At 46.7% G+C, this 14541-nt stretch overlaps 1 protein-coding gene across 1 annotated transcript in view; it reads right to left on the bottom strand.

Annotated features, from left to right (window-relative positions):
- The window catches only part of scaper (S-phase cyclin A-associated protein in the ER), a gene marked incomplete at its 5' end in the record, with an annotated part of 104681 nt that overhangs the window by 54631 nt on the left and 35509 nt on the right, over nucleotides 1–14541 (bottom strand). The window contains 3 exons of the mRNA XM_080841850.1: nucleotides 2611–2737; nucleotides 2893–2958; nucleotides 9286–9422. Coding sequence (XP_080697976.1) covers nucleotides 2611–2737; nucleotides 2893–2958; nucleotides 9286–9422 — 330 coding nt within the window. The remainder of the gene's footprint in view (nucleotides 1–2610; nucleotides 2738–2892; nucleotides 2959–9285; nucleotides 9423–14541) is intronic.

Below are 14541 nucleotides of genomic sequence, written 5' to 3' on the forward strand. Positions count from 1 at the left end.
GGAGTGGTTCGTTTTAACACTTCAACAAGAAAGTGAGTTTGAAAAAAAAAAAGAGGAAACGATAATAAAAGGGTATGCGAGGAAAAACAATAATAAAGAGAAGAGCAGACGAAGGAGTGTGGTCTGTATTGGTGAGGGTAGGAAATGAATGGCGAGTCTGCTGCTGTCCTCACTAACCTCTGGCCCTCAGAGGACTAATGTTACACAAGAGCAGAGGTGGGGGTGGGAGCACTTGTATCACAGCGGGCTTGAATACACACTGTGGAGGGGCTTGTTAGCATCTGTGTGTGTTTGGCTAAGTGTGCGTCGAGTGCGTGTGAGTTTAAGCTTCATTGTTGACTGTTGTAGATTGGGGTTTGTCTTTTGTTGTTGTTTTTTTTTTTTAATAGAACACTATGCTGATAAAGCTATTTGAATTTGATAGCGAGAGAGAGAGAGAGAGAGAGAGAGAGAGAGACAGAGAGAGAGAGAGAGACAGAGAGACAGAGAGAGAGATGGCAGTGGTGTGGATGGGGGGGTCAGATACGTAGGGTAAAAAAGGGAGGGAAAGGTTTTGGTATAGAAGAAGCAAGTTTATTAGTGAGTAATGTTGGTGTGTGTATGTGTTTGTTTCTCTTAAAATGGTGTGTGTTTGTGTGTGTGTGTGTGTGTGTGTGTGTGTGTGTGTGTGTTTGTGTTTGTGTTGACATGTGGGTATGTGCATCAGACCCGTTATGCTCCCCTAACATCTTGCACCCTCTCCTCCTCCTCTGCTCCTCCCCCTGGGCTCCTCCCTCTCCATTACTCTGGCTTTAAGCGGCTGCTCCTGCCAGCCTGCCCTCTCCCTGGGGGAAACTCCGACCCCACCCCATCAATCCCTCCAGGCTAGGACAACACACACACCATCAGCCCTCCATCCTGCCACCCACTGCCATGCGACACCTCCCCTCCATCCTACCCTGTCAAAGGGCTGACTGTGGGCCGGAGCTGGCCCGGGTCTGTCCCAACTCAGGGCCAGCTGCAGTCCTGAGCCAGCTGCTGTGAGGGCGGGCCTGATGGGAGAATTAGTGTGTGTGCCACTCACAGGGGCAGTATATAGTCTCTGTTCATAAAAAAGGGTGACAGAGTGACAGGTGTTGTGGGACGTCCCACTGTTATTGATCCCACTGTAGTGATCTTGTAAGAGCTAGGCTGAACAAAAAAGTACTTAGAGCTATGGAGTATCACTGACATTCATTAATGTTTTGATGTGGATGAGCCTGTGCCAAAAAAGTGATTTAAAAAAATAAAGCCATTCGTCATTGACAAGACAGCATTCATGCTTTAGTTTTTAACCGAAAATTCGCCTCGGATAATTACCTCTGATGAGAACCTGTCTGCAAAAGCAGTTTCTTGAGGGTGCTGTTGGCACGCTGAAAAAAGGGTTAAACTTTTTTTTTCTTCTTCTTCTTTGCTACATAAACAATACCAATCCGCTCGCCGCTAACAGAGGGCGAGGTGCCATGGCGGGCGCAGCTGAAGCATAGCTGGCACCCAGAGACAGAGATTCGGTCTGAGTAGCTTCACAAAAAAAAACTAAAAAAAACACGCATGCCTGCGAGCCTTGGAAATCATTTGGTCTACATTTACGCTCGAAAAACCAACATGTTATTGTACGAAAGCCGCAATCTCGCGCGTGCCGGTAGCCAAGCCGGCCCAGGCAAACTCTGGAAACATGCTTGGCCCGTCTCATGACTGGGAGCTCCCACTATTAATAACATGTGCTCAGCACAAACACGCACCTAATCTGGCCCTCATTACCAAATAACCGAGGGCAAGGAGCCGGGGCTGGGGCTGTGGGAGAGAGAGGGGTGGGGGGGTGGGGTGGAGGAGGGAACGTGATACTCCGTGCTGACTGTGAGACGGGGCGGCCGGCTGCCAAGCAGAGGGCTGAGCGGAGCAGGGAGAGCAGCCAGCAGCACTGCTTATCAGGCCTGCACTGCTCCCCTCTCTCCCCTCCAAAAAAATCTCTGCCACCCCCCCCACAACCCCAACTGCTTTCCCAAACCCCTCACCCTCCCCATCCCACCCCCACCCTCTTCCTCCCAGCTTCACCTCCACCCTAAGACAATAAACCCTCATGGCCCTGCAGCAGCAGACGTGTCCTCCATTCCAACTACATACACTCCCCTCCCCCTCCGCCTCCCACCCCCCAACTCCAAACCCATCCCTCCACCCTCTCCCCGGCTCTCCTCCCATTACGGCTGGAGGTATCTGGTGACTGGCCTGGTATCAGCTCCAGTCAGCAGACGCCATAAAGCCATCACTGGGATCTGATCTGATGTGTCCAGAGGAGGAAGTGGCAGAAGATAGCAAACGAAGATAGGAGGTGCAGCAGCGATACCTTCCCAACATATTCTTCAACCATTCCATCAGTAAGGATGCACCCCCCACCATGTAACGGGAAAATAAATATTAACATGAGAAATTTGCCTTTGGTGTTGAGTAAGAAGTGATGCTGCAATAAAAATGGAGGGGGAGGTGGTGAGCTGGTCTTTCCTGAATAGGGGAGATAAGAGAAGAGAACTGGCGGCCAGCCTGCCTGACAGGACAGGGGCTGAGGGTGGGGTTAGAAGTCCTGACCTGACGTACCTGTTTCTCCAGAATGCGGGAGATCTCCCCTAGGGTGCGGTCCAGCCCACTCACACGGTTGTTGGCCCACTGGCCACTCTCTTGGCCCTGAAGCTGCTTCAGCAGGTCCTTCACTAGTCGCTGGAGCCTGGAGACACAGGGATGCACAGACCACACAATACACATTTACTCTTTCCTCCTCCCTCTCTCTCTGTGTGTGTGTGTGTGTGTGTGTGTGTGTGTGTGTGTGTGTGAACCTGTGAAGAAATGCGGATGATAAAAACCGTGCAGAGAAAAACTTACTTGGCCTTGTATGGAGAGTCTGGAACCGGGGTCTTTGCCTCAACCACCGTCTCGTACTCTTTGGCCCTGCAGAGGTGGAGGAGAAACAGTCAGTCAGTCAGTCAGTGTCTGAGTGAGAGGAGTCATCACTGTCAGGAGAGAAGATAAGAGAACAGAATGAACAAAAGCAGAGGTCGCAGGGGTCAAGCCGGGACTGAGCCTGTTTATTTTGGCTGTCAATTGCTCTCCCTGAGAGCCACAGAAACAACAATCAGAAATGACGGCATCAAGAACCCACCCTCCCCCTTCAGAACCGTTACAGCTTGAAGGATTTCTTGTGAAGGCAGGTGAGAGTTATGGGAACGGATTACAATGTTAAAAAAAAGTAGAAGATCCAATCGATACGTAAATCTCTCAGACGGATCCGCAGTGTAAAGGTTCAGGCTCCAGACAGTGGACGCCTCCCCAGTTCAGATGCCTCGTTTGCTGACGAATTAGTGAGTGCTCTTGCGCGTCCTTTATGCTGATTACAATTAGAGCAATTAGACCAATCGCAAGCTTATCCACCTGACTGGTCAGTGGAGTGCACATGGTTGGCTGATTACAGCGCTCGATCGGAGTGGCGAGGATCAGGAGATGGATTTGCTTCTTATTGATAACAACCACCCAATAGCTTTCTGGAAGTCTAGATACAGGTCGCTTCCAAGATGACAAGGTAGAGCCAACAGTTTGATTTACTTCACGAGACACTACAGCTTTCCTGAATGCATTTATATGTATTTATTGTAAGGCACTAGTTTATGTCCTTATTTACATTCATCAGTAACAGAAACTGTTATATGCAATCAACCACTTCAACTGCTCACGTTAATCTTTTTTTTTATGAACGAGTGAACTGCGAGTTTCTGAACCAACTGTCTGACAGGTTTCCCCAACAAATAGCTCAAACTGTTTTTCGCCGCTCAAGATCAAGATCAAATGCCTGCAGCAGATGTTGGATTGTGCGGGATTAATGCGGTCTCAGCCCTCATCTTTAACAGGGCGATAAATCTCCCAACCAAGTGCATGAACCGCATGCGAATTTGATAACACGTCGCATTGCACTGCGGAGGGAAAACTTTGCAGAGGCCAAGGCCACTGAACCTTACCTTACACTTACAGAAACAATCCAACGTGAGTGCCAGCTGATCTCCTCACTCAAAACGCTGTGAGGAGGAGGAGGAGGAGGAGGGAGAGGGAGAGAAAAACACCGTCTACAGAGTCTGCACTGGTGGGGGGAAAAATAAATCTGGGCTGCAGTAGATGTGCGAGGGTGATAGGGTGAGAAAGCAGAACACAGACGGCAAAGCTAACTGACTGCACGCCCGACAGACTAAACAACTCTGAGGTGGAAGTTAATCAAACCTGGTTTTAATTGTGTTCAAAAAAGGCACAAATTGCACAGCAATGTCTTCGTTTTACTGTGAAAATACAACTCTCTCGGCTGGGTGTGTAATGGAGACGAAAAGTTCTGATCTCGGACTGTACGCTTGTCGCTAATCCACATCAAACAAGGCGACGCAAATAATTCAACTGTCCCCAAAGCAAACACTGAGAGATAGCAGAGGTATTAGTGACGACTAAATATTTCCACACATTCCCTGGATCCACTGGCCACCCTTCTGACCTAACCCAGGGCAGGGGACGCCGTTGCTCCAAAGCATAGCGTTATTTACCGCAACGTCCTGCCGCTGGGTGGAGAGACGCACATTAAGAACGCTGTCGGGCTTTTTCGCGCCCGAGCCTGAACTGTACCTGGCCCTCTTCGTCATTCCACGGCATTACAATATTCATCTCTGACAGGTTTACGCCGGCGCAGGTTAAACGGGGAGCAATTGCTGAGCGATTTATCATCCGTCCACGGCAGGCCCTGTTAAGTGGGCCCGGGGGTTATAAATATTAGCAATCAGCAATAAGGAGCTGAGGTGGGCTTGAAGGGGTGGGGTGGGGAGGGGGGTAAAAAAGAGAAAAGCAGCAAAGCTACAATGCAGAACTAATAATCAATTCATCACCGGCCTGGCCCCCATTCACCCCCACTTGCGATGGGATGTAGACACGTAGCCCCAACTAACCAACCTACTATAAAAATGTCTAAATCTTTGGATTGAATTAAAAAAAAAAGAGAGGGAAAATAAATAAATGAATCACAACAAGCGCGTTGAGAGTATCCATGTTTAAAAGAAACTACGAGAGCCCCTGTCTCTCCAATTCACCAACAGTGTTTTACCGGGCCCTACGACAAGTGTGACATACCTGCTTCGAGAGGCCCTAAATCAGTGTGGGGACAATATGAGCATATGGATTAAGGAAAAATAAATCTGAATTGCAGACAGGACACCTGGGGCACGGAACAAATGTGAACAAAACTATAAATTGCGGAGCAGTGCGACGTGGTTTAATGGGGAATCATAGGAGGATCTAGTGAGGTGAGTGTAGAAATTTGTTTGGACTTATAGGTCCGTTGTGGGAGGCCGGGGCAAGGGGGTGAGGGAGCGTGGGGGAAAGGTGAAGGCCTGGAGAGGTCGGGTTTCTGGCCAAGGTAAAGGGAACAAGTCGTCACTGGATCGTTTGGTTCCGTGGGCATGAAACCCACTGTGGCCTCAGCTGGGACTGCTTTTACATATATATATTTGTGTGTGTGTGTGTGTGTGTGTGTGTGTGTGTGTGTGTGTGTGTGTGTGTGTGTGCGCATGTATATATACACATACATGTTGGTCACGTGATTGCTTTACCCTTTTCCACTTTCTCTCCCTCTCTCTTTCCCTCCAGCTCCTCCGCTCCGGGGTCCTGCTGCCAGAGAGACGCTGAAGTGGAATAAGTGTGGGCAGTGATCGGCCCTCTCCGCTCACTAACAGCGGGGCCTTTGTGTGCCCGGCTCTGCGTCAGGGGTGGAGTTACACACTGCACACTCTGTTCCCATGCAGTAGGGGGGCACGTCAGGGAGTGAGGGTGTGTGTGTATGTGTGTGTGTGTGTGTGTGTGTGTGTGTGTGAGAAAGAGAAAGAAAAACGAGACAAGACCTGCAACTAGCTCTGTCCAGCATCACACCCCTCTGTTTAAATATCTTTAATACCCTCAATGACAGGGGGTAGTCATATGTTAATTAAAAACACACAAAGAAAAACATGCATGGATCTATCACACATGTGAGTGTGTAAATCAGGGCGAAACGCGGAAATTGCCCAGCCTTTCCTCTGCTCTGTATCCCGGGTGGGACAGCTGGACTGGTGGCTTTAGGGGCGAGCTGGGAGGCCACTCAAACACTCTGTGCCATTCCCACTCCCACACACCCCACCCCGCTTCCTCGTTGTTTTTTATGAACGCCATGCTGTGCTCCAATAAAACGCCTCGTTTCCCACCCAGCAGCCCTGGCTGTATCAGCGCAGGGGAGGTGGCCTCCGATAGACCATGCTTATTTATGACCAGAGAGAGAGAGAGAGAGAGAGAAAGAAAGAGACAGAGAGGGTGAGAATGGAGGGGAGGACTGACAGAGAGATATGAACAGAGAAAGCTACGAGGACAGAGACATGGACACAAGACATGGACCCCACCAAAAGACAGAAGAAAGATGAAATAAGGCCACTGAGAGGGCAAGGATCAAGACAAGTGAGCTGAGCAGGAACAAAACTGAAATGAACTGAAATGGAAAAAAACAAACATTTTTATCTTCATGAACGGTTTTCGTAAAAGCATAATAATACCTCCCAACTCTAGTAAATATTAAGGATCATCCTGACCTCTTCTCACCCTGCTAGCTTATTTTGTTGGATTTTGGGAGAGGCCCATTTCTTTTCAATGTACTGATCTCATCATTAGTTTGGACTACAGGATCATTTTAAACGTGGATAAAGTATGCTGTAAAGTTATGGGTCAAAATAGGACGGCAACCATAACCGCCATTCCGTGGTATTGGGACATGTTCCGTTGTGTTGAACCGGTCACCAACATTAATGTCATACCAGCTCTTTTTCCCTTATCTGAAAGTGCTGCCATCCTTGTGTCGTTTTTGCCTTGGTCTGTGAAAAAGAATCAACCGTATGCAAATGTAGAGCAAATTTTCCCACCAGTGGTCAATCAAATTGTTTGTTGTATTCTCTGACAGTTTGAAAATTGCAGGACTATGGCGTTGTTGGGTTTGTTAAGTTTGCTTAAAAGATCAGTTTTGAGGGCCTTGTAAGGGGTTGTTGTTGTTCCTGGTACATATATTTAATCCTGGGATTACTTTAATTCAATGAGAGTTCTGATATGACCTACCCTAGCGGAAAAAATCCTGTCTAGTGACTAGCGACTAATCCGGCGACTTCTTGCAACTTTGAACACCACCATTTTCCTTATTGTGCAACAGAGAAGAGAGAGAAAAGAACAATGCACCAATTTGTAAATAACACCACGCCTTTCTTTTGCGTTTTATCTCTAGCATTGCCCACGTTTATGTCAGTAATGATTGACCTATGCAGCATCAGCACCTTTCATTACAAGGAAGCGGATGTTCCTCAGATCTAATATATATATTACGCAGCTTAGGCAACGCCAAGGACAGGTGCAAACCTATGTTATGCCCATCGCTGTGATATCAACTCATGAACTATGTCCAAAACAATTTATGCATTTTACAGTCAGTAGGCTTCTGTTACATGTCCATGACCATAATGGTCAAATCTGACGGCACTTAAGGCTACTGGTAAGCGCACTGCAGAGAGTGTAGAAAAAATTGTTAGAGTAGAGAGTTGGAAATATAAATGTTTTTAAGATGTGTATTTTTTGTGTATCAGCTAGTCAAAAAAATATTTGAAAAAATAAATAATTTCACCCCTACACCATCTCTACCCATTTCCTCATCATCATTCCTCCAAAAAACAATTCTATAAAATATCCAACTTGTGAGAATTTAGCTGTGAAACATCCGTGGTATATGACGTCATCACGAAATGTAGCAACTTTAAGCAACCTTTCATGGAGCCAATAGTGACTTCTGGTGAGAATTTGTTGCCAGCACTGCTTCGCTATCTGTATCTGTACTGTTAAATGTCACATGGCGCATTCCAAAATGCCAGGGGGGAACAGTGCATGAAACAACAGTGAGTTACAAAACACTGACTGATACTGCTGCCAAACCCTTTGCCTAGGTTTTCTACTGGCGTTGTTTCTGTTAGTCTGTTATTTTTCAATGTAAGCAGAGGGATAGCAATAAACAGATTTTAGAGATATAATGGGTCTATAGTCTGAAAAGAGACGACATACACCGCCTCCATGTTCAACGATTAAAACTGACATGCACGAGGAGCTATGGCATTGGGACAATGGCAGGGGACGCAGCAATGAAGTCATAACCTGTGAGGCTAGACCACCTTCCTGTCACTACTGTACTACTGTACTACTGCTACTGGCTCCAAAGGGTCCAATCACAATGCGCCCCACGCCCACACTCATACATACCCACACCTCCTTAGTTCCCCAAAATGCACCCACCCCACATCTTTAGGCGGTAACACACCCCACCCCCGACTCACTGTTGTGACAGGGCTACAAAATTGATTGAGCCCAGGTCCAGGGATGTGACACTGCGGCGTGTTGCCTTCTATTTGTTGATTACTATTGATTTTCTTTGATACTTCATTTAAAAATCAATAGCAGCAGGGCAAGAAAAATAGGCATGGTTTACACATACTTTAACATACTATTGTACACTATGGGAGGCTTCACTTTTGGCAGCGTGCTGGCAGCCAATTAGGAAAATAGCTCTTAACAGGTGAACGCGACGAGTGTGTGTGAGTGTGTGTGTGTGTGTGTGTGTGTGTGTGTGTGTGTGTGTGTGTGTGTGTGTGTGTGTGTGTGTGTGTGTGTGTATGTGTGTGTGTGGAGGACGAAGGAGACCCCCCCCCCCCCCCTCCACCTTCGTCCCCCCGCTCCCTTCCAGCTCAGATCGATTCTCAGTTTTCCTCCCCAATCACAGAAAGTGGCCATAAATTAAGCTCATCAGTGTTATTCTGCCGACAGGCGAGATGCAGCCGGCGTCTGCTCTCCATCTCCCTGTCACTCATAAAGAGCCCGCGCCCTGAGCAGACATACTGTCCTTTAAGCCTGCGAGAAGATGACATAGGACAGGGAGAGAGAGGGGGACAGAGAGAGAGGGAAAGTAGAATGAAAGAGGGGAAAGCGCAAAAGCAACCAGAAGAGATGGGAGAGGGGGAGGAGAGCAGAGCAGCGTAAAAAGAGGTGGGTCAGAATGCTAGAACATAAAAAAAAGAAATAAAAATAGTGTTTGTGTGCATTCAAGTCTGTGAGAAAGAGGGGGGGAGTGACCGAGTGAAAGCGAGAGAGAGAGAGAAAGAAAGAGAGGGAGAGAGAGAGAGAGGGAGAAGCGATGCTGATCACCTGGAGTTCATGCGTGCACGGAGCTTCTTGGCTTTCTTGCGGGCGCGCTGCCTCTCCTCCCCATCCTTCACGCTCTCCGGCGGCACCGAGCCGTCCGTCACGATGTCCAGAATGTACTTCTTCAAGGAGAGGTGCTCCTGTCACACATGACAAATGGCAAGCCACATTTCATCTCCCAAACTCCTATTCATTCAGTGAAACAAAAGGCACCCGGACACAGGCGCTAAACATTTATCCATGCAAGCCTTTCGTCCTGTTGGTGATTAATGAGCAAAGTGAGGAATGACCCGGTGACAGAGTGGTGAAGTGCATTGTGGGAATGGCTGCTCCAGGTGGCGCGATGGCAATGAATACTAGGATCAATATGGCGATTTCGATTGATACATTTCAAAACATGACACGGGAGCCCTACAATATTCCACTTGGTCAAAAAGAAAGCCTTTCTAGTACTCCCAACAGTTTCAGAAATTGACAATTTTTGTATGTTTTGTTGTTTTCCTCCACGGATTACAGGAAATACAAATAAATGCCAGTGAAATAAAGCATGGAAATACTATTGCGAGATATTTTCCAGTAACAAAAGCTACAGCGTATGGACCTCTGAACATCAACAGACACACATGCACAACCTCAGACATGACATCATTACGGTCCTGTGTGGAAAGTCCCTAGGCCAGAGTGTGAAGATGCGCAGCAGGACCTGTGCATTGATCCTGCAGGTGTGGGAGTTAAAGCGCTGCGTAGGCGACCTCTCCACACTCCACTATTGTGGCCTGTAATTACCCGAGCATCTCCAGCTTGTGACACACACACACACACACACACACACACACACACACACACACACACACACACACACACACACACACACACACACACACACACACACACACACAAGGTACTGGGACAGTTAACCCCATCTCTCCAGCATGCCTCATGCTTCTTTGATGACCCTGATATTTCCACATTGAGAGAGCATCAGAAAAAAGGAAGAGAGAGAAGGGGAATGAAAGTAAAGAAAATGCAAAGAAAAGAGAGGGGCCAAAATGCAGAGGGAGCGAGAGAGAGACAGAAAGAGAGAGAGGAGGAGACGGATGTAACTCGATTTAAACGACATGATGCATGTGCCAGAAACCAATTATCCAATTACCCTGTCATCCGGCACCTCCGCGGATGGCAGAGCTGGGGAGATAAGAGTTTCCATTCAGGAGGGGAGGGGAGGGGAGGGGAGGGGAGAGAGAGGCAGGGAGGGGGGGTTGGCTGGCCTGGGCCTGGGGATGGCAGAGGGGTGCCTTTCCCCCTGGTCATCAGCCCTGGCCCAGCACCTGCCAGCTCAATGGGGGCTTTCAAGAGTTCAGCAGCCACGCTCTGAAAGACAAGCAGCAGCGGAGGGCCCCTCGACCTCTACGAAACCATGGGTGGATGGGATCTCAGACACACACACACACACACACACACACACACACACACACACACAAGCAAAGGGAATGCACAATTTCATTGTACAAACATGTACACAGACTAAATCGGAGAGAGGGAATAAGTGTGGTGCAACTCACTGACATACAGAGAGAAGAGAGAAACATACTTTTATCACTCTCACATACACACAAACACCCATACCGGCACACACACACACACACACACGTATACACGTACACACGTATACACGTACACACGTACACACGCACACATACACTAACATATAAACACATTCCCTCATATAACAGAAGACCAAAACGTCTTACTTTGGAATAGAGATTTTTTTTCTTAGTCATTCACAACTCTCAACTCTCAGAATTGAATGACCACAACAACTGATAGTACAATTATGGACTGCTATTCTAAAACAAGAAATCAATTCTCTTGATTTGGGAAATAAACCTTAAAAAGGCATAGATTAATATATTTCCTTTCTAAATACATTTAAAAGTTGAATTCCTGTGCTAGAAGGCTGTATTAAACAAATGTCTGGGGCTCTCTACTCTGAGGACAACTAACCCAACTATGATGCGGTCCAGCTCTGCTGGGGGGTGATCAACTTTCCTTGGTTTGGGAAAGCACAGGTTTAACATCACAATGCAGTTTTAATGACCTAACAGAAAAGGGGGCTTGTCACCTGTCCTTGATGAATTAGTTCACTGACAAAAAGATTGCTGCCTGATAGCATTCCTTTGACATTGGTATATTTGGGGCCATATTGTGTTACCTGCTGAGGGATAAGTGTGCGTGTGTGTCTGCGTGTGTACTGAGTGTGTAAGCTATGTGCAGTGTGTGTGTGTGTGTGTGTGTGTGTGCGCACAGAGACCCCTTTCCCCCTGGGGACTGTAGAGTCGGGCCTCACAGTCATAACCACTGGGCCTCTCTCAGGAGTGGCATCTGCTGGGTAATCTCTGTGAAAGGCGATCTGCCTCTTCTCCCTCTGCTGTAATGGGATTGTTTCTGTAACACCTCACAGACACGGTCCATCTTGAGATGATATCTGGGGGGCTGGGTGGCGGGGGGGTAGACTGGGGACTACCCAATGAGATCTGTGCGGATACAAGCGCTGTGACCAAAGCATACACACACACAGGCTTAGCATGAAAGACTCTGAGACCACTAATAACAATATTAAACGACTACTAAGGGAAACAGACTGCTATTAACAAAAAGCCTAGTCAAATCACCGCCGCATGGGAAAACAGTGTTGGATTTTTGTGTCCGCTAATGGGGAAAAAATAGCTGCTCTGAAAAACTATCCTTCCAATCTAAATGTCTAGTGAGTGACTCATGAAACACCAGTCCATAGCCATAGTCATGCCATCATCTGTGTGTTTAGTTTTCACCAAACACACACAGAAAACGTAGCAGCTGCTGCACACAAGCATCAAAGTCGCAGGACTACCATCTATTGTTGCCACTTAAAACCAGGCCAACTGTCACGACATGAGTGAAGTGTGTCGGGCCATCAAGACTCCTTATGACAGACAGGTGTCTGCCGACACCGAAAAAGACAATACATCTGTAAATCGGGGGGAGGGGGGCGTGGTTTGGTAAGCGTATTGGCTTTGCTGTCCCTCTCTTGCAGCAACCGAGTCAGAGAACAAGAAAGCCACCAGAGAGTAGGAGAACAAACAAAAGAGACAAAAAAAAAGAGGGAACAAGAGGAAGAAAAAGGAGGGAAGGAGGAGAAACTGAGAAAAACCAGACCCCAAGGGCAGGACAGCCTGACAATAACGGCAGAATGATTCTGCGCGGACGTAATGGGACACTACCCAAAACATCGCACCTCCTGTGCCTGTCGAAAAAACCCAGGATCACCATGTCAAGAAGTGATATGCTCTACCCCCCCCCCGATCCTCCTGTCTTTTGTCCATCACAAAAGAAGCAGAGCAGAAAGCTGTGAAGACAGACAGCTGTATGTCATCCAGGTATAATGTCAAGACACCATTAGGAATCAGGTGACACACACACACACACACACACACACACACACACACACACACACACACACACACACACACAATACCTAATGTTAGATTCTCTTATGATGCCCTCATAATTTCTTTTGTCCCAGTCATCTTATAATGCATTATGTCACACACTAGTATATTTAATGGGCATGGCTGTGTGGGAATAATTCCTGAAAGATAGATTTCAACACTTTTAAACCACTTACATTATTTATAGACAATTAATTGTATTTAAATATATGACTGTACTTCCTAAAATTCTGTGGTAATTTCCATTAGTGCCTCACAACAAGCAGAAGAGGGCCTTGCAGTGGTGGGATGTGCAGGCATGAGACTAGCTTGGCAGCAGTCTAACAACACAAGTTAACAAACATGGAGGACAGACAACTACAGCTGCTTTTTGTTTTTAATTGTCAAAAAGTGGATGTTGTAATTTTTTGTACACATGGGCCTTGAAAGGAGGATGCTCTGCACCAGGGGGTCAGGACTTGGAGGGTTAGCTCCAGCCAGTCCCCATGCACATCTTTAAAAATGTCAGACCATGGGTGCTCACTTCCGGCACCATTTATACGAAAAGCCATTTAGGCACCACATAACATAAGACAACAAGCCATTTGTGTTTTGAGCTCCCAATGTGTTACACGTTTGCAATACGTTATCCTTCTGAAGGTAATTAAATCAAGCTCAAACTCTCAAGAACCACGACCTACTGATAGAAGCGCATACCCTTAGGCTACATGTAGGTGAATTAAAGTGCACTTAACAGCGGAACATGACAGCAAACAGACTTTCTACTCCACTTTCTACTTCTGAAGTCAACGCAATCTCACCTAGAACTGCTAAAGGTACTACTTCTATGTATAGCCCACGAGAGGCATGGCTGATGCAGATCTTATATGTGCAGTAATTAGGAAAATTAAAATTTCAAACATTCAAAATCCAGGCTTAGGTATTTATATTTTAAAGAACACAACAATATATAGGTGCTAATGTAGGATGTTGTTTAACTTCCAGAGATATTCTTAAATGTATTTCTTCATTCATAATCGTATCACCTACCAATATATTATATTATTTTTTTCATTTCCTATATAGCCTATTTATAAGGGTAATATAGCAGTGCGGGCCAAAAGGCATTAGCTTTGACACAAACATCCATGAGGAGGCTTGTGCCCTTCACTAAACTTGTGCATGATCTGGCGGTTTTCAAGCTGGGCACATCCACCAGTCCGCATAGATAGTCTGTATCTGTAGTTTGGCACCCAAATGCCTTTTCATATAAATGGTGCTGGAAGGGAACACCCATGGGATGACGTTTCTTAAAGATGTCACTGCTCAATTTGGTATTTCCCGGGCAGAAATGGCAGGAATCCTCTCCAGGTCTATACAATCGATCCATGCTCTGCACACAAGTGGCTCTTAGTCTTCCACTGATCTCCAAGTGAGTCCTTATTAGAGCTTTGTGTGCAAAACACAGCTCTTGGACATACTGGTCACTAGTCAAATGTGTGAATGTGGTGTCCAAAGTCTACTTTTCTGTATAGTTGTTATGTTGTTATACACACATCCAAGAAATGTTCAAGGCACAGAGGCTCTGCACCTAGCTGTGGACGTGGAGACACCAACCTAACATTATTCACAACAAACAGTTGCTGCAATCACCTGGCGCAAAATAATTGCGCTTAATTATATGCAAGCTAAATATATGAACCTGCATCAAACCTTGACTTCATGGGCTTTTTCAGTACTTACAAGGCATGTGACATGGACTTTATGCCTCATGAACTCTCTCTGCCCCTGG

This window comes from Sprattus sprattus (assembly GCF_963457725.1).
Source record: "Sprattus sprattus genome assembly, chromosome: 7".
Taxonomy (NCBI): Eukaryota; Metazoa; Chordata; class Actinopteri; order Clupeiformes; family Clupeidae; genus Sprattus; species Sprattus sprattus.